We start from the raw sequence: 26,968 nt of genomic DNA on the forward strand, positions 1-26,968 counted from the left end.
AAAAATATAGTATAACGGTCTGGTATCTATAAGTGCATTGGTTTTGAATCCACATCGATTTGGGGCCACATATTTCTTTTTATAATTCCTCCAATAAGAGTTATGTTTTAGTGACATGCTACAGTGCTTTGTATTCACATGTTGCCGTATCAATTGATATCAGTTTGTGATTTAGTGATATTTGTCTGTATACAACAAGGTCTTTTTATTGTTCTGTTCTCTGTATTAACAAATTGACAATTGGTTGTTACCTGTGTGGCCTGCCCCTATGTGTCAGACTGTGTAGAATTGCAGAAATTGTTCACATTGTGGGGAAACGAATGCCAGATTATATGGAACTCTGATGGGAATATTTTACTGTAGTAATCATAATACATTTGTCTTCCAGGAGCGATATTCTCTGACCAATCATGTGAAGCATATCGAGACTGCGCTGAATACATTCTACAAAGAGGTGTGGCCTATAGAGTCATGTCTGAAAACATGTCATATATTCTCTATCGCAGATGCACAATGAGGATGATATAGAGTAGTGGTCTGCAATCTGTGGACCTCCCGCTTTCCAGGAATTCTGGAAATTGGAGACCACTGATAGGATATTGGGTGATGACATCCAATGTACACTGCTATTCTCCTATGATGCCCTTTATTTCTTTTTGGCTTTTTAGATTCCTCGTGTTTTCATTAACCTAGTGCAAATTATGGAGGTCGAGGGGCTGCGTACAGTAAACGCAGAGACCTTTGGCTGCAGCATCTTAAAGCCGTAAGTGTCCATAACACAATTTTACCTTTATCTGGAAGTTGGCCATACACATATAGGGGGAGATTTATCAAAGGGTGGAAAATTTAGACTGGTGCAAACTGGCCACAGCAACCAACTACAGCTTAGCTTCCAGCTCTGCTGAAAGAAAAGAGGAGCTGTGATTGGTTGCTGTAGCCAGTTTGCACTAGTCTAAACTTTATACCCTTTGATAAATCTCCCCGATAGTGTTAGGCAACCTTTGTGCAGCCCACATATAATGTTAGGCCCCTCTGTGCAGCCCCCTTTATTTTATTAAGCCCCCTTTGTGCAGCCCCCATATAGTATTTGACCCCTTAAGTGCAGCCTTATATAGTATTGGGCCCCCTCTGTGCAACCCACATATAGTATTAGGCCCCTCTGTGCAGCCCCATATAAAATGAGTCCCCCTCTGATCAGCCCCATATAGTATTACTCCCCCTGTGATCAGGGGTGGTCTTGGCATTTCTGGGGCCCCAAGCGAAGTTATGTCTGGGGCCCCCGCTCCACACGTGTTCCAAAACAATAGACCGCTGTGTGTTGCCCCCAGTAGTATATACCCCTTGTGCGCTACCGCCAGTAATATATACTCCTTGTGTGCTGCCCCAGTAGTATAGACCCTGTGTGCTTCCCCAGTAGTATATAGACCCCTGTGTGTTCCCCCAGTTATATATAGCCCCCCCCCATGTGCTCCCCCCCAGAAGTATATAGACCCTCTGTGTGCTGCCCCAGTTGTATATAGACCCCCTGTGTGCTGCCCCCAGCTGTATATACCCCTGTGTGCTCCCCCACTAGTATATAGGCCCCCTTTGTGCTCCCTCAGGTGTATTTAGCCCCTGTGTGCCCCCCCCCCACTTGGATATAGGCCTCCTCTGTGCTCCCCCACTTGGATATAGACCCCTGTGTGCTCCTCCAGTAGTATATAAACCCCCTGTGTGGTTCCCCCAGTAGTATATAGACCCCCTGTGTGCCCCACCAGTATTATATAGACCCCTTGTGTGCTGCCCCAGTTGTATACAGACCCCTGTGTGCTCCCCCAGTTATATATAGACCACCTGTGTGCAGGGCCGGGACAAGGAGTTTTGGTGCCCTAGGCAGAGAAGGCAAATGGCGCCCCCCCCCCCCCCAAACAAAATAAAAAATAATTATATATATATATATATATATATATATATATATATATATATATATATATTATACACCTAGGGGGGAAATTATCAAACTCCATACACCCCCTCACATAGTATAGCCCCCACAGTGAATAGCCAGTGTATATACAGTCTCCATACACCCCCTCACATAGTATAGCCCCCAGTGTATATACATCTCTATATACCCCCTCACATAGTATAGCCCCCAGTGTATATACATCTATATATACCTCCTCACATAGTATAGCCCCCAGTGTATATACATCTCCATACACCCCCTCACATAGTATAGCCCCCAGTGTATATACATCTCCATACACCCCCTCACATAGTATAGCCCACAGTGTATATACATCTCCATACACCCCCTCACATAGTATAGCCCACAGTGTATATACATCTCCATATACCCCCTCACATATTATAGCCCCACAGTGTATAGCCAGTGTATATAGTCTTCATACACCCCCTTAGTGTAGCCCCCACTGCCTGATCTGGAAGCAGCTTACCAGGTTACTTCCCCCTGCCACACTCCACTTCTCTCCTCCTTGGCTCCAGACACCATGTGACATATTAGTAAGAAGCTCATTGGTCAGAAGGTCCAGAGCCAGGCAGAGGGAGGAGGAGTGTGGGTAGATGTCTGCCGCCGCGGGACTAGAGTCCTCAGTAGCAGAGAAGGGATGCAGTGCCACGGGTGAGGTCGGGTGGGGGGATTTACTGTCTGCCGGGGGAGGGGGAGGGAGAGAGAGTGACGACAGGGGCTGATGCAATGTGAGGTGGAGGGGCGGCGCTCGGCAGCGCAGGGCTGGAGCCTGCAGCTGCTTTAGGGCAGAGCGGAGGAGCGATCACTATCTGCCCGGGGGGAGGGAGAGAGAGTGAGGACAGGTGCTGGAGGAATGTGAGCGGAGAGGCGACCATCAGAAGTACAGTAGCCTAGTAAAAAAAATTTTTAAAGACATTCAAATTGCGCCCCCTGTAATTTACCACTAGATGGCGCCCTAGGCCATCGCCTATGCCTGCCTACCCTTTGTCCCGGCCCTGCCTGTGTGCCTCACAAGTAGTATATAGATCCCCTGTATGTTCCCCCAGTAGTATATAGACCCCCTGTGTGCCCCACCAGTAGTATATAGACCCCTGTGTGCTCCCCCAGTAGTATATAGCCCCCCTGTGTGCTCTCCCACTTGGATATAGATCTCCTGTGTGCTCTCCAAGTTGTTGTATATAGACCCCATTCTGCTGCCCCAAGTAGTATATAGACCCCTGTGTGCTGCCCCCAGTAGTATATAGACCCCTATGTGAAGCCCCAGTAGTCTATAGCCCCCCTGTGTGCTCCCCCTGTTATATAGCCCCCCTGTGTGCTCCCCCCAGTTATATAGACCCCCGATGTGCGCTCCCCAGTTAAACAGACCCCTGTGTGCTCCCCCTCCCATATAGTATATAACACAATAAAACAAACACTTATACTCACCTGGGTCCGGGCGTCTCCCCTTCTCTTCACTCTTGTGGCCACAGGAAGGGTTTTCTCTGCGATCAAAAGAGGCCGCACTCCCCTTGTCCTGGCGCCGATGCTCCAGTGATGTCACTGGAGCGTCGGCACCACAAGGACAAAGCTAAGGAAATGGATACCTGGCATATAGACAATGTTCTGTGCTGCTTAGAGGGTTGCTGTACATACACTCTGGGGTCCTATTGTTATGACCATCATCTAATATATAGAGTAACCGGCGTGTGCAACATCGACAGCAGCTAGGTAGTAGGTGGCACAAATATCTGGAGCCATGCTGACCGTCACGCCTGAAAAGCTGGTAATCATATCTTTTTTTTTCATCTCTGACTGGACTGTGTATATTTTAAAGTATGAGAATGTCCTTTATCATCAGTTTGCACTAAACATTGAATCACTCTACTGCTAGGAACGCCTGCCCCTGCTTCATCAACCCCCCTGATGGATCCCCCGAACTGAACGAGATCAAGAAATTCAATAGAGATCTGCAGGTGAGCGGTCACCCAATGTGACGTGTACTCTGCGGTCATACAATGTGACGTGTACTCTGCGGTCATACAATGTGACGTGTACTCTGCGGTCATACAATGTGACGTGTACTCTGCTGTCATACAATGTGACGTGTACTCTGCGGTCATACAATGTGACGTGTACTCTGCAGTCATGCAATGTAAATTGTACTCTGCGGTCATACAATGTGACGTGTACTCTCCAGTCATGCAATGTTAATTGTACTCTGTGGTCATACAATGTGACGTGTACTCTTTGGTCAGATAATAGGATGTGTAATCTGTAGTCGGATAATGTGACATATTCACTGGGGTGTGTGTGTATATATGTATATATATATATATAAATTATATATAATATGTTACACTCTTCTTCCATACAGGTGCATGTGGGTGCGCTGGCCGAGAAGTTCCAAGACCGGGAGGACTTTGCTGTAGTGGCTCAGCCATTCTTCACCAGCACTGCAGTCCCTGTGGACGGGGTAAGTAAATTTATTGGAGCAGTAGGGATCATAGAGTGACAATACAGTTAAAGGGGTAGTGCGGCGGTAAAGAATTATTCACAGACTAACACACATTACAAAGTTATACAACTTTGTAATGTATGTTATGTCTGTGAATGGCCCCCTTCCCTGTGTCCCACCACCCCCAACCGTGTACCCGGAAGTGTGGTGCGCTATACTCACTTGTCACGTGCCGACATCAGTCTCAGATCTTCAGCAAGTGACGTCTTCTTCGGGCGGCCAGCGAACAGCTCCGACTGTCCCGAATGCCGTCCGCCCTCTGCAGTGTCATCAGCCGCTCAGCCGCAATTGGCCGAGCATAACTGTGGCCGCGTCATCAGCCGCTCAGCCGCGATTGGCTGAGCACAGTTATGCTCAGCCAATCGCGGCTGAGCTTCGGATGACGCTGCAGAGGGCGGCCGGCACTCGGGAAGATCCGCCGGCCTCCCGAAGAAGACGTCACTGCTGAGGATCGGAGACCGTGGTCGGCACGTGACAGGCAATGTATAGCGCACCACACTTCCGGGTACACGGGTGGGGGGGGGTGGGACACGGGGAAGGGGGACATTCACAGACATAACATACATTACAAAGTTGTATAACTTTGTAATGTGTGTTATTCTGTGAATAATTTTTTATCGCCGGACAACCCCTTTAAGAACTGAGGTTGTTCTGTGCAATAAAGCTCTGGATTATCCCCAGTGCAGTAGTGTAGAGCTGTGAATTAGTCTTGGTGCAGTGGTGTAGAGCTCTGGTTTAGCCCTGGTGCAGTAGGGTAGAGCTCTGGATTAGTCCTGGTGCAGTGGTGCAGAGCTCTAGATTAGTCCTAGTGTAGTGGTATAGAACTCTGGATTAGTCCTGGTGCAGTGGTGTAGAGCTCTGGATTAGTCTTGGTGCAGTGGTGTAGAGCTCTGGATTAGTCCTGGTGCATTGGTGTAGAACTCTGGATTAGTCTTGGTGCAGTGGTGTAGAGCTCTGAATTAGTCTTGGGGCAGTGGTGTAGAGCTCTGGATTAGTCCTGGTGCATTGGTGTAGAACTCTGGATTAGTCTTGGTGCAGTGGTGTAGAGCTCTGAATTAGTCTTGGGGCAGTGGTGTAGAGCTCTGGATTAGTCTCGGGGCAGTGGTGTAGAGCTCTGGATTAGTCTCGGTGCAGTGGTGTAGAGCTCTGGATTAGTCCTGGTGCAGTGGTGTAGAACTCTGGATTAGTCCTGGTGCAGTGGTGTTGAGCTCTGGATTAGTTTTGGTGCAGTGGTATAGAGCACAATAACATGTGACCTCTTTCTCCTTACCACAGGACGGGTTGCCGGACATAAGTTTCTTCGCTGTCGATTGCTTCCATTTCTCAGAGAGAGGACACGCTGAGATGGCCATTGCCCTGTGGAACAATATGGTGAGATCAGCAGGGGGCGCACAAAGTGGCTTATGTCTGATAACCTTCTCTGATAAGTAATAATAAATATCTGCCTAGACATCTGCTAAATCGTATCCTTCTCTGTTTCATCCTCAGATAGAACCAGTTAGCCAGAAGCTGAACTACAACAACTTCACCCACAGCCGCAGCAAACTAAAGTGTCCGACCAACGTAAGTATTGCTATTAAATTCAACCCATTGAGTTCTATGGGCTTGAAATTGTACCAGAATGCTGTGTATTGGGAAGAAATTATATGCGCTTAAAAAAATGAATAAAACCACTTAAATGCATTGACTCCAATATTTAGAACAAATACGAATCCTAGGGAAGCTTTCTATGCTTTTTTCTTCCTATATCATGCACACCCATCATTACTAGTTCAGCAGTGCCATCTGTTTAATCCCAGCTCAGCTCAATCCTTTTGTTTTATTCCTGTAACTAGGTCATGTGATCACTTTAAACAGGTGTCAAATTTGCAGCTCTCCTCCTGTTGCAAAACTGCAATTCCCATTATACCTGGGCGACTGTCCAGACATGATGGAAATTGTAATTTTGCAACAGCTGGGGGGCTGCAGATTTGACACCTGTGATTTAAATACTCAAGTGTAAATGAGACCTTGCGATTTAAAAAAAAAAATGTTTCCATTAACTTAAAAAAGCAGAGATTGCGAAAGTGATGAAGAATTAAAACCCAGATTAGACATACACGGATTTAATTGATCATGCACACACATCATCACTAGCCCAGCAGTGCCAACTCTTTCATTCCAGCTCAGCTGAATCCGTAAGTTTTATCACTTTAACTGGGTCATGCGATCACTTTAAATAACAGACTTGGGGTCCTGCAGATGTTGCAAAACAGATCAGAAAGTTACAGATCTAATCGATTGGCATGTTGTATCTGTCCCTCAGGATCACCCGTACCTCTTTACCCTGAAGAACAGTGGGCTTCCACAGGTTGAGGTGCCGTCGCCATCTGAAGATGACAGCAGTCAGGTGCCAATGTGGTCGGTGATTGTGGCTTCCATTGGGGGCGTGGCTCTGGGATGCGCCGTAGTTGGGATTGCAATGTCTCTAAAAAACCGCAGAAGATCTAAAAAGAAAAAGCGGATGAGTGAAAGCGGCTCCTCCTTTTGAGTGGAAAGGGTCATGTGACATCCACGAGATCGAGAACTTGTTCCGGAAACTTCTGTATATAATATTCAACGAGATCCTGAATGACAAATCTCGTGATCAGGAGCTTCACCGCAATCTCCTGACTAATTCACTCACGGAGATATGTTATACCATTCACAGGACACCATTTATCTATGTATCGGGTCTTATACTCTGGCCACCTCCAGAGCTGCACTCACAATTCTGCTGGTTAGTACATTAAATCTGTACATTAGGGCTGTAATGAGACACTAAACACTTATTATTATGCTGTACTGTACTGCGCTGCATTGTGGGGGTTGCAGCTTTCCAGCATTCCAGGAGACGCAGTCTCAGTTTTTTGCTATAATTTACATCAACCATCAACATAAGATAATTCATACAATTTTATTTAAGCTATATCAGTGTAACCAACCTACAGCCCTCAGTATGCTGGGAGTTGTTGTGCAACAGGTTGGGGATGACAGAGCTGCACAATGACCTAACAGCAGCTCTGCACCCACAAAACCGCCCACAAGGAAGCAGATGACCCAGGACACATTGCCTTACCAACCGTACCTATTGAAGGAGTGAGCTGGGAGTCTATGCCTGTCCCTCAGAACCCCTTGTGGGCACATTTGTGGGTGCACAGCACCTCCAGGTCACACCTAGTCTGATCACTCCAATGGTCTGCAATGAAATCAATTTGTATATAGAGAATAGATCACATGATTAAGGATCCTGTATAATATTGTGATGTTCTGTGCAGCAAAATAATAAAATTTTTATTGTCTACTTACTGATGGTCTCCAACCTGTGGTTCTTCAGCTGTTGTGAAACTAAAATTCCCAGCATGCCTTGTGCCACCAACTTACCTAGTAAGCATGTTGTCTTTACAGCCCACAGGTAGTGCAGATATCCATGTCACCTCTAGGGGGTGCTCACTGTACATGACATGTACAGTATATCATGTTGATCAAGATGTTAATAGGATCCATTATAACATATATATATATATATATATATATATATATATATATATATATGCCACCTCTGGCATTCTGTTTATGAATCCACTTTGTTCCTCTACACATTTCTATATGTATTCCCTCTGATAGCTGCAGGTGAAGTATCTGATCTGGAAACAGGAACATATATATATATATAATGTTCCTGCAGGGCCGCCATCAGGAATTTTGGGGCCCCATACAACCAAAGTGTCTGGGCCCCCCACATTAATAAAAAAAAGAAATTGTGTGTTCGCCCCACGCCTTGCTGGGAGGTATAATTTGGTTCAGATCAATTCTAGAGAACTGGCTCATATATCCCATTTTCCCCAGTGGCTTAAAATGTAACCTCTGTTATACAGTTATAAAATTGTAGAAACTAAATGTGAACAAGGTGCAATTTAAATGTCACCATACAGACACTTACTTGTATAGCTGCCTCTTGTGCTCTGTATGCAGTGCATTATATTCACCCCTGCAACGTACAATTTATAGCGTGTCTACAAGCCCAGCGGGGCTCATTATGATGGAGACTAAAACGTATACAAGAGTGGGGTAGGGGTTCCCCTGTATTCAGAATGCTGTTGAGTACTAGGCAATGCCCCGTTCGGGGTTATTGAATTTTGAGGGTCTGGGGGGCTGTTTGATTTGTATATGTTCACCAATATCCCCTCCCCCCCCCCCCCCCCCCCCCCCGGTATGCTCACTAACATAGAATATGTTGATAAGGCTAATATAATGAGGCTGTTCCATGTTAGTGAGCATATACAAATCACCCCCCCCCCCCCAGGCAGACTAGTTTAGCTCACCCAAGCCAGTGATAGCGAATACATGGCGGTGAGAACGTTTTCTAGGAGATCCTGTTTGTGCAGCAGAGGTGTCTTTATCCTGCTCTGCATAGACCCTCGAAATTCAATAATCCCAGATGGGGCATTGCCTAGCACTCAACAGCATTCTGAATACAGGGGAACCCCTACCCCACTCTTGTATAAGTTTTAGTCTCCATCATAATGAGCCCCGCTGGGCTTGTAGACATGCTATAAATTGTATGTTGCAAGGGTGAATATAATGCACTGCATACAGAGCACAAGAGACAGCTATACAAGCAAGTGTCTATTTGAATTGCACCTTGTTCACATTTAGGTTCTACAATTTTATATCTGTATAACAGAAGTTACATTTTAAGCCACTGGGGAAAATGGGATATATGAGCCAGTTCTCTAGAATTGATCTCACACACAGACACCAGCACACATGTATACAGACGCCAGCACACATGTATACAGACACCAGCACACATGTATACACACATACAGACACCAGCACACCAGGGCACGATGAAGTTTGAACTTCTGCAACCTGGAGAAATCACCTGATATCACCTGCAGTCCTATGTAACACCACATAACACAGTGGTATCTCTGAGTACAGATAATGTAGTAGATGTCACCTGCAGTCCTATGTAACAGCACAGATAACACAGTGATATCCCTCTGAGTACAGATAATGTAGTAGATGTCACCTGCAGTCCTATGTAACAGCACAGATAACACAGTGATATCCCTCTGAGTACAGATAATGTAGATGTCACCTGCAGTCCTATATAACAGCACAGATAACACAGTTATATCTCTGAGTACAGATAATGTAGATGTCACCTGCAGTCCTATGTAACACCACAGATAACACAGCGATATCTCTCAGTACAGATAATGTAGTAGTCACCTGCAGTCCTATGTAACAGCACAGATAACACAGTGATATCTCTGAGTACAGATAATGTAGATGTCACCTGCAGTCCTATGTAACAGCACAGATAACACAGTGATATCTCTGAGTACAGATAATGTAGTAGCTGTCACCTTGGGGCGCCCCTACTAAATGATGTTCTACAAAATAAGAAAAGTGTCATACAGTGACTCACAGGTGACGTCTTCTTTGATCTGAGGCGTCACTTTCCCTTTTCCTCTCCATCCGGCCCAGACCTCCATGATGATTCCTTCCAGATATGCTTCATCTTTTCAGAACCTGCGAGACAAACAATTTAGGCTCCGCACATTTCTAGCAGCTTCCTTTCCTTTCTCCCTCCTGTCGGCTCCCATAGTAACTGCGCTGTTTGGTGTTATGTGCAGTAAAGCGAGTAGGAATGTGGGATGCCCCCTGTATGTAGGATCCCCCGCTGTGCCTCCATGAGCTAATAATGCCCCTAGAGGTGGCCCCCATGACCTAATAATGCCCCCAGAGGTACACCCATGAGCTAATAATGCCCCCGGAGGTGCCCCCATGAACTAATAATGCCCCCAGAGGTGGCCCCCATGAACTAATAATGCCCCTAGAGGTACCCCCATACACTAATAATGCCGCCAGAAATGCCCCCATGAGTTAATGCCCCCAGAGGTGCCCCCATGAACTAATATTGCCCCCAGAGGTGCCCCCATATAATAATAATGCCCCCATGAGCTAATAATGCCCCCAGAGGTGCCCCCATGAGTTAATAATGCCCCTAGAGGTGCCCCCAAATACTAATAATGCCCCCAGAGGTGCCCCCATGAGCTAAAAATGCCCCCAGAGGTGCCCCCATATACTAATAATGCCCCTAGAGGTGCCCTTATGAACTAATAATGCCCCCAGAGGTACGCCCATATACTAATAATGCCCCCAGAGGTGCCCCCATGAGCTAATAATGCCCCCAGAGGTGCCCCCATACACTAATAATGCCCCCAGAGGTGCCCCCATATACTAATAATGCCCCCAGAGGTGCCCCCATATTCTAATAATGCCCCCAGAGGTGCCCCCATACACTAATAATGCCCCCAGAGGTGCCCCCATGAGATAATAATGCCCCCAGAGGTGCCCCCATATACTAATAATGCCCCCAGAGGTGCCCCCATGAACTAATAATGCCCCCAGAGGTGCCCCCATGAGATAATAGTGCCCCCAGAGGTGCCCCCATATACTAATAAGGCCCCCAGAGGTGCCCCCATACACTAATAATGTCCCCAGAGGTGCCCCCATACACTAATAATGCCCCCAGAGGTGCCCCCATATACTAATAATGCCCCCAGAGGTGCCCCCATATACTAATAGTGCCCCCAGAGGTGCCCCCATGAACTAATAATGCCCCCTGAGGTGCCCCCATGAGATAATAATGCCCCAGAGGTGCCCCCATATACTAATAATGCCCCCAGAGGTGCCCCCATACACTAATAATGCCCCCAGAGGTGCCCCCATATACTAATAATGCCCCTAGAGGTGCCCCCATATACTAATAATGCCCCCAGAGGTGCCCCCATACACTAATAATGCCCCCAGAGGTGCCCCCATATACTAATAATGCCCCCAGAGGTGCCCCCATGAACTAAAAATGCCCCCAGAGGTGCCCCCATGAGATAATAATGCCCCCAGAGGTGCCCCCGTATACTAATAATGCCCCCAGAGGTGCCCCCATTAGATAATAATGCCCCCAGAGGTGCCCCCATACACTAATAATGCCCCTAGAGGTGCCCCCATATACTAATAATGCCCCCAGAGGTGCCCCCATATACTAATAATGCCCCCAGAGGTGCCCCCATATACTAATAATGCCCCCAGAGGTGCCCCCATGAACTAATAATGCCCCCAGAGGTGCCCCCATGAGATAATAATGCCCCCAGAGGTGCCCCCGTATACTAATTATGCCCCCAGAGGTGCCCCCATGAGATAATAATGCCCCCAGAGGTGCCCCCATACACTAATAATGCCCCCAGAGGTGCCCCCATTTACTAATAATGCCCCTAGAGGTGCCCCCATAAACTAATAATGCCCCCAGAGGTGCCCCCATACACTAATAATGCCCCCAGAGGTGCCCCCATATACTAATAATGCCCCCAGAGGTGCCCCCATATACTAATAATGCCCCCAGAGGTTCCCCCATGAACTAATAATGCCCCCAGAGGTGCCCCCATACACTAATAATGCCCCCAGAGGTGCCCCCATATACTAATAATGCCCCCAGAGGTGCCCCCATAGACTAATAGTGCCCCCAGAGGTGCCCCCATGAACTAATAATGCCCGCTGAGGTGCCCCCATGAGATAATAATGCCCCCAGAGGTGCCCCATATACTAATAATGCCCCCAGAGGTGCCCCCATAAACTAATAATGCCCCCAGAGGTGCCCCCATATACTAATAATGCCCCTAGAGGTGCCCCCATGAACTAATAATGCCCCCAGAGGTGCCCCCATGAGCTAATAATGCCCCCAGAGGTGCCCCATATACTAATAATGCCCCTAGAGGTGCCCCCATACACTAATAATGCCCCCAGAGGTGCCCTCATACACTAATAATGCCCCCAGAGGTGCCCCCATAAACTAATAATGCCCCCAGAGGTGCCCCCATATACTAATAATGCCCCCAGAGGTGCCCCATATACTAATAATGCCCTCAGAGGTGCCCCCATACACTAATAATGCCCCCAGAGGTGCCCCCATATACTAATAATGCCCCCAGAGGTGCCCCTAAAAAAACAAACATCTTACTCACCTAATCCGCACTGTGCAGGCAGCAGCTCTTCCTCCTCCTCTTCGGGCTCCATCTTGCGAGCCGCAGTGACGGGACTTCCGGTAGGCGTGATGACGTCACATCATCACGCCTGCCGGAGAGGTCACGGCCCGGCCTCCCATAGGCTGCTGGTATGAAGTGCCGGCAGCCTATGAAGTGCCGGCAGCCTATGTGCGGGCGGAACATCAAAGCGATCAGTGCATCCCGAGAAGCTGCGCGGCCGCAGCTTCTCGGGATGCTCAAAAACAGGCGGCAAGGGGGGCCGTGCGGGCCCCCCTAGCGTCGCGGACGGGGGGCGGCGGCCGGCGGGCCCCCCCCCATGTCTCTTAGGGTCCAGGCCCCATACGCCAGTACCAGTTGTACTGCCCTATCGGCGGCCCTGTGTTCCTGTTTCCAGATCAGATACTTCACCTGCAGCTATCAGAGGGTATACATATAGAAATGTGTAGAGGAACAAAGTGGATTCATAAACAGAATGCCAGAGGTGGCGGTGAAGACTCACACAAGGTTAAATTAATTAGTTAGGGAGGAAAAGAGAATCAAGAATAGGTCTTGTCCTATACAAATTGAGAATAACAGGTAAAGGGGGGGGGGGGTCCCCTCTGCTCAACATGTAAGATATTTAATTTCAGATAACAACACATTGAGGTACAGTACTGCCATATAGTACAAGAGAATGCTGCCATATAATGCTGACAAAAAGTACCCATATAATGTGCAAAATCCAAATAATACCCCCCTAGAGAGACCACTTGCATTCACTATATGATGTCCAAATAATCTGCAGGATCTTATAATTTTCTTCTTGAGAACCCACATAATACTGCCGTGTAATGCCCAAATAATATGCAGAATTTAAGTACACTTTGTAGAGCCCACAATATACCACCACGTAGTAGGGCCACATGTTAAGAAGCCCTAATAATACTGCCATATCATTCTCAAATAACATGCAGCATCCAAACAAGTTCTTGTTACGCCTACATAATACACACATATAATGCCCAAATAATATGTAGGATCCAAGTAATCTAAAAAAAATAAATAAATAAATAATATATATATATATATATACACACACACACACACACACATACAGTGGTGCCTTGGATTACAAGCATAACTCGTTCAGGGACCATTCTTGTAATTCAAATCCACTCTTAAACCAAAGCAAATTTTCCCATAAGAAATCAGTGAAATGCAGACAACTGGTTCCACACCCCAAAAATAATGATTTTTCATTCTGAATAACAGTTAAAGCAAATGAAACAAACATTTAGAAACAGTGGAATATGTGATTTTATAAGTTACTGTAGAGTATAGCAGTCAGCATGTGGAGTATAATGTATAGTAATGGCATAAACCTGAAAAACAGTAGCAGTTTGTAAATACAGGATGGAACTGCAGATCCCCATAATGTAGTAGCGTAGTACAACAGGCTAGAATAGAGACACAGGGCTGCTGTCAGAGGTGTGCTGGGGAAGGGGTGTATGTTAAGCACGGACCAATTGGGAAGTAAGAATCACAGAGCTGTGCAGGAGACCAGTGACAGAAACGTCTCTATACAGCAGTGTGAATGACTGAGTGTAAGTGCAGGCACATTATAGCAGGAATAGAGAGGATGGGAAACACAAGGGCTGACAGAGACTGCAGGAAGGAATGAGCAGGGTATAGGGTGAGCACAGTATAGCAGCGCTCTCTGTCCGGGGAGAGAGGGGTTACAGCTATGAAGAGATTACCTCTACAGTCTGGTCCCCTGATCCAAGCCCTAGCCTTAAGTGGATCTGATATAATTTGGAAGGTGAGGGAGACTTCCTGGGTCAGAGTTCAGTGCTGTAGACCATGCTATGCAGACCATGCCCCTCCCCCACTCCCCATCCCACCCAGTACAGCACCCATAATATGCATGACCCCCTCACAGAGCTTGCAAAATGCCACCATATAGAGCACAAATAATATGCAATATCTAAATTATACCCCCCAGAGAGTCTATAATAATATATTGTCATACAGTGCCCAAATAATATGCAGCATCTAATTAATACCCCGTATAGAGCCCATAGACAGGGGTGTAACTAGTAATGGCTGGGCCTCATATCAAACTTTTGATTGCCCCCTTATGTTGCCCATCCTCCATATAGATAGCCCCCAGTGTTAATTATCCCCCATATAGATAGCCCCCAGTGTTGTCCATCCCCCATATAGGTAGCCCACTACGAGATAGAGTACGTAGGCTCTTGGCTGCTTTGCTCTATCTGGATCAGTTCCTCTGTCTAGGATACTGTCCTGCACTTTTAGAGATGTTTACGGCGTCGGTTGGGGTGATCCCTGACTTGTCCTCTCTGTAGGTGTTTAGCACTGCATCGTAGGTAGAAGTGTTGTTTTAGAAAAGAAAGTCTCTGTGTTCTCCATAACGGTACACTACAGCTGGTCTGTCCTAGACAGGGAACCTGGCAGAGCCAGGCTCATGGCTAACTCAGCAGGGAAGCCTGATCTGTGTGTCTTGCTCCACTGAGAAACTGAAAGGAACTAACCTAAGTGTGGGTCTACACTTCCTCTCCCCATGTGACAACTTCCTACAGGGTGTGTGTAACAGCTCCTGTGAATGGTGGAGAAGAGAGTGCCAGAAGAAAGGAGGATAGAGATAGGTAGAAAAAAGCAACAACTCTCACTGGTGTACAGATCACAAACACAACAATAACCCTTTCATGACTACAGCTGTGCAACATATATACCTGAATATACATACTACTGACATCTAGTGGCAAAACTTATATGACTTCATTACCACTTCACTTTTGGATAGCAGGTTTTTGCGAGGGGTGTTCAAAGTAGAAACACCCATGATGGGACACCACATATAGATAGCCCCCTTATTTTGTCCATCCCCCATATAGATAGCCCCTTATATTATCCATCCCCCATATAAGTAGCCCCCAGTGTTGTTCATTCCCCATACAGGTAGCACCCTTATGTTGTCCATCCCCCATATAGGTAGCCCCTTATGTTGTCCATCCCCCATTTAGGTAGCCCCTTTATGTTGTCCATCCCCCATATAGGTAGCCCCCAGTGTTGTCCATCCCCATCCCCCATTTAGGTAGCACCCTTATGTTATCCATCCGCCCCATCTAGGTAGCCCCCCCAGTGTTGTCCATCCCCCATATAGGTAGCCCCCCCAGTGTTGCCCCTCCCCCTAGAGGTAGCCCCCAGTGTTGTCCATCCCCCTATAAGTAGCCCAGAGTGTTGTTGATCCCCCTATAGGTAGCCCCCAGTGTTGTTGATCCCCATCCCCCATATAGGTAGCCCCCTGTGTAGTCCATCCTCCTATAGATAGCCCCCAGTGTTGTCCATCCCCCTATAGGCAGCCCCCAGTGTTGTTCATCCCCCATATAGGTAGCCCCCAATGTTGTCCATCCCCATATAGGTAGCCCACAATGTTGTCCATCCCCCATATAGCCCCCAGTGTTGTCCATCCCCCTATAGGCAGCCCCCAGTGTTGTGCATCCTCCTATAGGTAGCCCCCAATGTTGTGCATCCCCTTATAGGTAGCCCCCAGTGTAAAAAGAAAAAACAAACAAAACACAACACAACTCACCTAACAAAACACTCCCCTGTCGTGGGTCTCTTCTTCTCTCTTACCTGCCTGATGAGCAGCTCCCTGGTGGAGTCCTGGGCAGCGCTGTCACTGAGCTCAATGTGCGCCGCGGCAGCTGGGACTTCTGGTACAGGGAGCGCGTGTAGAACGTGTAGAAGGCTCCCTGTACTGAAAGTCTCAGATGCCGCGGTGCACACTAAGCTCAGTGATAGCGCTGCCCGGGAATCCACCAAGGAGCTGCTCATCGGGTGGGGCCGATGCTTGTCATTGCAAGCAAAACGCTGCTTGCGGTCACAAGAGTGATTGGCAGGGCGGGAAGCCTATAGCTTCTCGCGCTGTCAATCAGAACACTGAACTACCGGGCCACCGGCTGTCGCGCGCTGCAGGCAGTAAGCTCTGGGGGCCCCTGAGACTAGGGGTCCTGTAGCAGCGGCTACAGCTGCTATGGTGGTAGTTCCGCCCCTGCCCATAGAATACTTCCGTATAGTATGCAAATAACATGCAGTTTGCAAATAATACTTCCTAGAGGGTCCCTGTAATACCACCATAAAGTATTCAAATTATATGCAGCATTCTGTTCATACCCTTTCAGAAATCCCACATAATACTGCAATTCAGCTTCCTATATAAAACCACTATATGTAACTATGGTTGATCTCAGTTTGCTACATGTTTTCTCATCTTCAGAGATGCCCTAGCTGCCCAGTTTGTCTCCCCTGAATCTGACGCTGTGTAAGACCTTGTGCACATGAGCACGTTATGGATGTGTATTGTACAGATCTATAGTACAACACGCTCCATCCAATGCCGTATTACGGAAAAGCGAGGCACTTTCTTGGAGCACCATGTGGAAGCACACAGCAAGGGCTGTACAGGGCATTACTGCAGGATCTGATCCCTACATGGTAAATTTGTTGTTTAATAGCCTGTGGTAAATGGGTGACAAGAGAAGTTACTAAATACCCGGTGGTGGCACTGGCAGCATCACTGGTGGCATGTGGAGCTCTGGTCATCTTTAAGAGTCCAAGTTAAGGGAAAAAATTCCAGAATGACAGTAAGACCTGACACTTAGATAGTATTCATTTACAAACTGTTCAGGGTCTAACAGCCTGAGAGCCACAAACCATATAAACATTGCTCAAGGTGACATATAATATTTCTCAGCCTCTGGTAAACAAGCACAACTTCACCGTTTGCCGCCATCCTGACCTCTGTGGACGTTTTATTACTGATTCTTCAGGAGGCATCATGGTTCCCCGCTGCTGAGATTTATAACACCACCATTACTAATCTCCACATCGATGTCTTCACTTTAACCCAGAACACAGAATCCATCTCCCAGGCCGGTGCCAGCCGCCCGCTGCCCCATCTGCCAATCTGGCGCTGACGTTGTTTATATTGGATCAGGCAGCGAAAACGAATTACATCCAAACAGCAGATAAAAGAAGAAATCCAATTTTCTTTGTCTTTTTTTCTCTCACTTTTATTTATACTTTTTATTACTGTTAAGTGATAAATTGTAAGAAGACAGCAGGAGGCGCCGTACCTAGCTGTTGTCTTCACTTTTGGTTTTATATCTATCTTTTTATTTTACTATTTTATTAATATTTATTATTTCATTATTTTTTTTACATTATTTCCGGTTACTTTTTTACACATTACTTATTTTGTGCAGATTTTATATATTATTTCATACTTAAAAAAAAAAGTTGTTTCCATGTTTTCCAGGCAGCCTTAGTGCTGCATCCAACTGGTTCAATAGCTTTTATTGGTATTTAAATTTTTTTTACACAAAAAAACAGCGCCTAGCGGGCACAATAACATAAACAAAGTATCTTCTGAGCGAACATTAGAAAGCATAAGGAAGTAGAGTACAATCAAATTGTGGGAATCACAATCAAAAAACACATAAATTCTATCAGACTACAAAGTCTATAATGAGAAGAAACATATAAGCTTGTCAGTGCAATATTGGTAATGCAATAACCAATATCAATAACAAAATTTTTGGTCGTATTAGGATCTATTGGTTTATTAGGATAGATTATCCTTGTGATATACCTCTATACAGATAATAAGTAAGTCAATCTTCAGCGAGTAAGAGGGGGTGAGAGTATTGTATCAGCTTAAGCTTTAAAATATGGGGAATTCCTCCAAGTTATCAATTTTTTGATGCCTCATATTCCACTTTCCCTTTGGCTATTACACTTTCATAGGCATATGTTTGGTTAATTGCTTGTAAAACCTCAACAGTTGTGGGAGTGGTATAATCTTTCCAGTGTCTAGTTATCATTTATCATGATTATAAAGATGATACATATAAGGTGTGAATCTTTGTACGGTAAATGGTTTATTCCAATAAACAATAATACTAGTTGGGAAGACCATGTCCTGTATAAAGGGAATAAGGCTTTGTAAATGATGCAAAATGCTGTCCAATATGGGAGAATAACGGGACAATCCCATAGAATATGGAGGATATTATCTCTATTATTACATTTTCTCCAACATCTATCGGACGAGGTGAGGTATATGGATGCTATACGGTTGGGGGTATAGTACCAACGTAAAATTATTTTTAGTGCAGCTTCCACATGGGAGCTACAGCATAAATTAGAATGTAAGGCTTTAAAAGCCACTGTCCAGTCTTCAGCTGAAAAACAAAGGTTCAAGTCTTTCTCCCACGATAACAACAATAACAGGTTTCTCAAAGCTATTAAATGCTCTATAAGTTATGTAAACTGGTTTCAGACCTTTGGTTTTATTAGACATATATAGGAATATTAACTTATTTCATTGTAGGCCTGACGGTACCAGGTGTGAGAGTAAATTACGTATTTGTAAATATTTATGAAATTCAGAATCGGGAAGTATGTATTTAGTTAGCGTATTAAATTGTTGTAAAATTCCATTTTCTTAGCTCACTAACAGTATTAATCCCCTGTTGTACCCAAGAATTTAAAGACAGGTTTGATAGAAAAGGTAAATAGTTAGTCTTATATAAAGATAAGTATGGCACACTAAGTTGTAAACCTAAATAATTAATTTGTCTTGTTTGCCAATTAAACCACCCCAGTCTCCTCAACAAAGCAATATCCCTAGGGGATATAATAATAGGGAGTGCTTGTGTCTTTTGTGTATTCAAATCATAGTATGAAAAATTTCCAAATAGCTTTATTAATGACATAACTTTTGGTATTGAACTGGAAGGGTTAGTGAGGGTTAAAATAATGTCATCCGTATACAGCCAGATGACATGTTCTTTTCCATTAATAGTAACCCCTGTAATGGTTCAATTGTTAGTATAAATATAGGGGATACAATGGACAACCTTGTTTGGTGCCATTAGTATTGTTCAGCTCTCCAGACAAGGCTCCATTTAGTAGCGATATGGGCCTAAAATTCTTTGTCTCATCAGTAGGCTTGCCCGATTTCGGTAATGTTATTATTAATGCCTATAGGTTTTCTTTATGAAATGAGCCAGTTTTTATGGCTTCTTTAAAAAAGGAACAAAGATGTACCAAAATAGACGTGAATGTTCTATAATGGGGTGTTCTGTTACTCCTAGAAGTGGAATCTATATTCCTATCTGCAACAATATTAAAATCCCCTCCAAGGAGTATATGGCGGAGTTAACGGAACATTATTAATGGTACATAGTAAAATAATAAACCTCCCCGTGGTATCACATATAGATTTTGTGTGGGTAAATGCTTAACAACTATTGAGACACCTCTTGTTTTTGAGGTATAGTGAGAGTGAAAAACATGGGGATAATTAGGGTGTTTCAAGTGAAATGCATCTTTTTGGAGTGTGTCTCTTGTACATAAATCACTTCACTACTTAGCGATTTCGCTTCCCTCCACAAATGAGATCTTTTCTGAGGACTGTTTAGACCCTTAACATTAATGCTCATAAATTTCATAACCATACAAAATATACAACCTTTGTTGCCAATAGTATCGCAGGTTTATATTCACATCGTGGCTTTGGTTGTCTCCCAGCAGGACAACTCCACTTATGTAATATCTAATGCAACAACAAGAAATCTGGGCAATGCACCTGGATTGTAGCATTAACAGTAACAGAAAAGCATAGAAAAAACAAACAAGTAAAACATGGTATTGTTAAAGAACCATTCAATAAAGGGGGAAAAGAAGTGGATCCAACTTGGACCTACAGAAGTATTTAGAATTGTTAACATAACACAGTATAGCGCTATATAGTGTGAAATAATTGTGGCCATTCTTTTTTCATGTTACCAGATCTAACGAGCCACAGACCATTCTTTTTCTATATAATGTTGCAGGGTTGTCTTAGTATTCTTCAGCACTGCCAGGTCAATATTCCATTTGGCCAATATGGATTGACCGTCTTCCAGTGAGTGGATCACAGTGGTGGTGTTATCTTTACGGATCAAGAGTTTCACTGGGAAGCCCCAGCGGTATGGAATGTTGTGTTGCCGCAGTGCAACAGTTATAGGCAGGAGTTTCCTACGCATTTGCATAGTTGTCGCTGAAAGGTCTGCAAAAATAGTAATATAATGGTATGGTGCTGAAAGTCCATCGTTTTTCCTTGAGTATTCCATGAGCTTCTCCTTGATTTTGAAAAAATCTACCCTGGTCAGAGTATCACAAGTTATGGAATCAGCAAGGTGCTTTGGTTTCAGTACCCTGTGGGCACGGTCTGCTTCCAATTCTTGTTCAGAAGATGATAGGAGTACTGCCTTTATTAATGCTTAAAAATAGGCAGGAATCAGTAGCGGATCATAATAGGTCCGTTACGGGCGGCAGCCCGGGGCCCTGAGCTCCTGGGGGGCCCATGGCCCCCCAAAGAGACTGATGCTTTTAGTGGTGGAATGCCTCCTGGCTACAGTTCTGCCATGATTTGCAAAAAAATGTGGCTTTTCTACAGCAATTTTTTTTACAATTCAGGGCATCATGACATTATCTATCCTGTACTATGAGCACCACGCTTGTGCTGACATAGTTACAGTGGGTTGGGGGACCCAGGCTTGGTGAACAGCCGGGGGCCTATAGTAGAGTTAATCCGCCCCTGGCAGGAATATCCTGTAGCATGATCGACTCAGGGACACCTCTGATCTTAACGTTATTTTGGTGGCTGCATTGCTCAAGTTCCACCATTTTATTTTTTAGTGCCTTGACTTTGTTTTCCAGTTGGTTGTGTGTCTATTAGTTTGTTGTGGGAATCAGCAAATTCCTCAAATTTTGTCTCTATGTAGTCTACTCTTGACCCTAGATTATCCACTGTGGAGCTTAAGGGGTTAATTAGCTCTTTCACGTCTCTTTGTACAGATTGCCGTTATGCCAGAAACATCTGCCATATTTCTGTGCCTGTTGGTGGTTTATCAGATATTGCCATGGACGATAAGGCATCTAAGTCCCGGTTACAGCCTTCAGATTGTAGGTCTCGGACTGAATAACCTGTTATATCTGAGGATAGTCTAAGCCTGAATATCTGAGGATAGTCTAAGCCTCTGTTTAGCTGGGCTTTTAGATGGCGATTGTATCAGAGCTGGGTTGGTATGAGCTGTGGCGCAGCTTGTAATACAAGGGCTGCATGGTGACATGGTGGCTGTGGCTGAGCAGGAAGGTAAGTCTATTTCATCGCCTGAAGGGCTACGGTTTGACCTGATTATTTGTAAAGCAAGGTCCGAGGTAGAACGTCTCCTATCTAGCGGGCGAGTGTCTTTGTGGAGGCTTGGGCTGCTAGGCTCAGTAGCAGGGGAAGCAGGTCTCTGAGTTGCGCCACCACCATCTTGGATATGTGCCATATCTCGGACAAAGTAGAATTTCATCGGTTTATTCGACCTGATCTGTCTCCTCTTGCACATCGGCATGATGTCGGGAGAGATAGTTGAGGACCAAATTTGTCCGGTAACTGCTTGTTACTGTTGCTAGAAACAGAGCTTGAAGCGGAGCACAGGGACTACACGTCCATCCACCTCAGCAGCCAGGTCACACCCACTGCATCCAACTTCTTAAGCCAATCTATTTACCCATCAATGCCGCCCCCTACAGGGCCAACATCAGCATCCCCACTGCTGCACCTGGCACTATAACTGTGAGTGCTTATATCGAATGCAGCAACACGGACAGAGCGGGAGTCATTGGTTCCTTCAACCTTCAGTCACTCATGTGGCTGCAGGCAGTGTTTTGCCTCCAGTCAAAAAACACAGCTCTCTCCCTGCTGCCCCATGATGCCACTTGAACGCCGCTTGCAAAGAAGAGGAGATGCGTGGACATCAGGTGAATATAAATGTGTTAGGTTTTTTTTGTTATGGAGGATGCCTACCATGGAGATATGGTAGGGGGACTAGCACACAAGGGGTATATACCACTGTGGGCAGCACACAGGGGCCTGATACTTTATGGGGACTGCACAATGGGCCCTGATACTATATGGCAGCGGTGGGGGGCCGCATCCGGCCCATGAGACCCCCCGATGCGGCCCGCGGCTCCCCTGTGATGTGAGCGCCGCTCTGGTGGGGTAGGAGCCAGCATTCACAGCATCTTCCTGTGTCTGTGACAGCTGCCGGACACAGACGGATGTTGTGAGTGCCGTTCTCTTCCCCACCAGGAAGCGCATGTCTTCCTGGGCAGCGTGGGACCGGAGGAAAGGTGAGTGGGATGTTTATTTTTTTTATTTGGGACAGGCAATGTGGGGTTAACTAGGCTACCAGGGACATGACTTGGGGGGTTAACTAGGCTACCAGGGACATGCCTGGGGGGGGGGGGGTTAACTAGGCTACCAGGGACATGACTGGGGGGGGGGTTAATTAGACATTAGGCTACCAGGGACATGACTGCCGGGGAGGGGGGGGGGGTAACTAGGCTACCAGGGACATGACTGGGGGGGGTTAATTAGACATTAGGCTACCAGGGACATGACTGCCGGGGAGGGGGGGGGGGTAACTAGGCTACCTGGGACATGACTGGGGGGGAGGGGGTTTACTAGGCTACCAGGGACATGACTGGGGGGGTTAATTAGACATTAGGCTACCAGGGACATGACTGCTGGGGAGGGGGGGGGGTAACTAGGCTACCTGGGACATGACTGGGGGGGAGGGGGTTTACTAGGCTACCAGGGACATGACTGGGGGGGGGGGGTTAATTAGGCTACCAGGGACATGACTGGAGGGGTTAACTAGGCTACCAGGGACATGACTGGGGGGTTAACTAGGCTACAAGGGGCATGACTTGGGGGTTAACTACACTACAAGGAACATCACTGGGGGTTAACTACAATAGCAGGGACACTAGGGAAACAATACTTTGCCTTGCCCTGGGTGCTGCAAACCCATGCTACTAACTGCCGCGCACAGCATGCGGCCCTCAAATGATTTTAATAATGCCCGACTGGCCCTTGACATGGAAAAGGTTCCCCACCCCTGCTATATGGGGACTTCAGAAAGGGCATATACTATGTGGGAACTGCACAAAGGGCCTATATTATATAAGGACCTTACAGCTATATTGGGGCATAGAATATACCTAATTATTATGTGGGGGCCCAGGGGCACTTTAAAACTATGGGGGCACAGAGGGGTCTAACTACTATATAGGGATACAGGGGACCTAACTACTGTATGTGCTGGAGCCTAAAATGTTTTGCTGGCAGATTCTGAAGAGAAGATTCACAGCCAGGGGAAGGCTATTGGGATATTCAGGTTATCCCATCTGTCCTTAGTACGCAGCTAGTTCACACAGACAGCGCTCGAGTACACACCCACCTGTTTTCACTCTTATAGGGTCTGTAGTGATAGTGGTCATGGTGTAGCGCTATTATTTAGGTATTATGTAGTGGTATCATTGGTAATACATTTCTGTTTTGTTTAAGGGTATAAACCCACACACCGTATAAGCAGCGTATTTACTGCTGCGATACGCAGCAAATACGCAGCAAACACGCAGCAAATACGCAGCAAAAACGCAGCAGATTATATCTAAATAACTGAACACAGCATCAAATCTGTACCAACAAATCTGCTGCGTATTTGCTGCGTATTTGTTGCGTATCTGCTGTGTATACGGTGTGTGGGTTTGTACCCTAAAGCATTTTTGAGGCCATATGTAATCACTGTATGGTGGTAAGAGTGTTATAAGATAACTACCGTATGTATTGGGGCTCTTGATACTGTGTGGGGGCACTTTTTGGGCATTATACTGTGTGTGGAGCACCGATTCTGATAACACTGCCCTGCCTGAGGACATTTCCTAGGCCCTGTCTTATGCTTAGTGCAGGAAGGGGTGAAGCATGATACAGGGATTCAATAGCTTATATGACCTGGTAGATGGCAGTATGTATCTTGCCCAGCAGTAACAAGACACAGGTGGTCAGTGGTAGGTGGCAGAATACAGCTTATATTCCCTGGTGGTCAGTGGTAGATGGCAGAATACAGCTTCTGTTCCCTGGTGTTCAGTGATGACAGACACAGGTAGATGGCAGAATACAGTTTATATTCCCTGGTGGTCAGTAGCAGATCACAGAATACAGCTTCTATTTCCTGGTGGTCAGTGATGACCAGACACAGGTGGTCAGTGATAGATGGCAGTATACAGTTAACATTCCCTGGTGGTCAGTGATAGATTGCAGAATACAGTTTATATTCCCTGGTGGTCAGTGATAGATTGCAGAATACAGTTTACATTCCCTGGTGGTATTGGGACCCGGGTACTTAACGGTCAATGCACCATTAAATAATTTATATTAGTTCACAGCGCCTATTTTCTGGTTACCATTAGTATATGGGCCCTATGGGTATATGGGCCAGTAGTAAACATACACCTCCTCTGTTCTCACGTATAGTTTCTCATAGACGCCTGTATTATATCCCATGTTCATTATTATGTGTACTATTGTTGAGTAAGCACCGCCCTACAGACAATGTCTATTTACTTCTTAGAACAGAGACTTCCCAGGTGTCTTAGAGGTGGGGGGAAGCTGCAGCCCCTCCATCCTCTGCTCCTCTATGAGACAAGATGGATTCCAGGGGCTGCTCCTTAACAATCCTCACGTCGCTTCTCTACTATTCAAAGCATTGATTTTCCTGTAACAAGATTGGGCTTCGCCTCCTGTAGTGACACCCCCCCCCCCTTGTGCGCCTTTCCCCATCCACAGAGTCAATGCATTACAAATTCCATCAAGTCTCCTAATTACAAGTAGCAGGCTGTGTGCACTAGGGGCCCCGGGCCCCTAACCTCACTGTTGGCCTGGGAATTACATAGGCTTTAATTAATGACTTGGCTCAATCTGACATATTGATTTGTTTTGCTGTCGGCCTTTGAAGCAACCTGGGCCCTGAGCGGCTGGAAATATCTGACACGGTGACTGCTGGAATCAGCTGGCCGCTGCCGCAGTGCCAGCTTTAACCCCTGCAGTGCTGCACCTCTTATCGCAATAATGTACCCAAAAAATCCTAATAAAGTTCCTTCTTGAGTACCTTCTGAATTGTATGCATTCCTGGAAGAGCTTGGCGACAACCAGTGTGGGTGCTATTCCACCCTAGCCTACCAGGGATGTACTAAGTCGCTGCTTTAGGCCCACCTTCAGTGTCAGGAAATCCTGATCAGAACGCATCAAAAGGCTTTAGGAAACCATCAGGATTTCCTGACAAATTTGTTTTTACTTTCAGGAAATGATCAGGAATTGCCTTCAGGATTTCCCAATAGAGATCAGCATTGACCATCACACACATACCAGCATTTAAAGGGGTTATCCAGAGAAAATCTTTTTCTTACAAATCAACTGGTTTCAGAAAGCTATATAAGTTTGTAATTTAATTCTGTTTAAAAATCTCAAGTCTTCCCACACTTATCAGCTACTATATGTCCTGCAGGAAATGTTGTTTTCTTTTCAGTCTGACACTGTCCTCTCTGCTGCCACCCCTGTTCGAGACAGGAACTGTTTTCTAAGGGGATTTGCTTCGGGTCTGAATAGTTCCTGTCATGGACAGAGGTGGAAGCAGAGAGCACAGTGTCAGACTGAAAAGAAAACACAATTTCCTGAAGGACGTACAGTAGCTGATAAGTACTGAAAGGAGACAACTCTTTGTTGTCTTTTTTTGCTTCCTCATCTCCCTCCACCCCTTACCTCTCCATAGAGAACAATGAAGACAGGGGGGAGAGATTTAAAATGCTTTTTCATGATAAGGCTATGTTCACACTACGGAACGGCCGGTCTCTGGCCGGATCATCTCAGCCGGTACTTAAGTACCTGCTGGATGATCTTTCCGGCCACAGAGCTCTTTCAGCGTGCACCGCATCAGAGCTGGAGCCGCTCGCTTCACTGTGTGAACTGACAGGTCTTTCTGCGGTCAGAATTCACTAAATTCCGGCCGCAGAAAACTGACCTGTCAGTTATTTTCCGGCCCGCACAGATCCTGGCCGGAGCGCACACGATGTGTGTACGCTCCGGCCGGGATTACATTGCTCAATAGGCTGTGTTGCACTGCACAAAAACTACGGCCGTTGTTGCCATCAGCAACGTAGTGTGAACAAACCCAATTACAAAGTTTCTTAAAATCGCCTGTACTATTGATTTCTGCATAAAAAAATTAAACGACAGGTAAACTTTAAAGTTCAACCGAAAATACATATTATAAGGAGACTAAGGGCTGGACACGGTATTAGGGACTGTAAAATGCAATGTTCTCGGCTGCATCGCTTTGCGTCACACTATACCAGTCTCGGCTCCCTGTATCTGGCACAGGGGGCCTCGCACAGAATCCATTGGAAACGTGGTGTGAAATGGTTTTTCCCTCCACAGCTGCTGCAGGCCGTCTATGTCTGTGTCATCAGAAAGACTGAGGGAAC

At 46.0% G+C, this 26,968-nt stretch overlaps 1 protein-coding gene across 1 annotated transcript in view; it reads left to right on the forward strand.

Moving 5' to 3' along the window:
- Positions 1-7,792, forward strand: part of LOC138775898 (phospholipase B1, membrane-associated-like) — a gene marked incomplete at its 5' end in the record, with an annotated part of 51,900 nt that extends 44,108 nt beyond the window's left edge. Inside the window, 7 exon segments of the mRNA XM_069956082.1 lie at positions 389-454; positions 669-763; positions 3,843-3,924; positions 4,326-4,424; positions 5,742-5,837; positions 5,955-6,029; positions 6,772-7,792. Coding sequence (XP_069812183.1) covers positions 389-454; positions 669-763; positions 3,843-3,924; positions 4,326-4,424; positions 5,742-5,837; positions 5,955-6,029; positions 6,772-6,996 — 738 coding nt within the window.
- Positions 7,793-26,968: the final 19,176 nt, after the last annotated feature.

Source organism: Dendropsophus ebraccatus, unplaced genomic scaffold (genome assembly GCF_027789765.1).
Source record: "Dendropsophus ebraccatus isolate aDenEbr1 unplaced genomic scaffold, aDenEbr1.pat pat_scaffold_360_ctg1, whole genome shotgun sequence".
Lineage (NCBI taxonomy): Eukaryota > Metazoa > Chordata > Amphibia > Anura > Hylidae > Dendropsophus > Dendropsophus ebraccatus.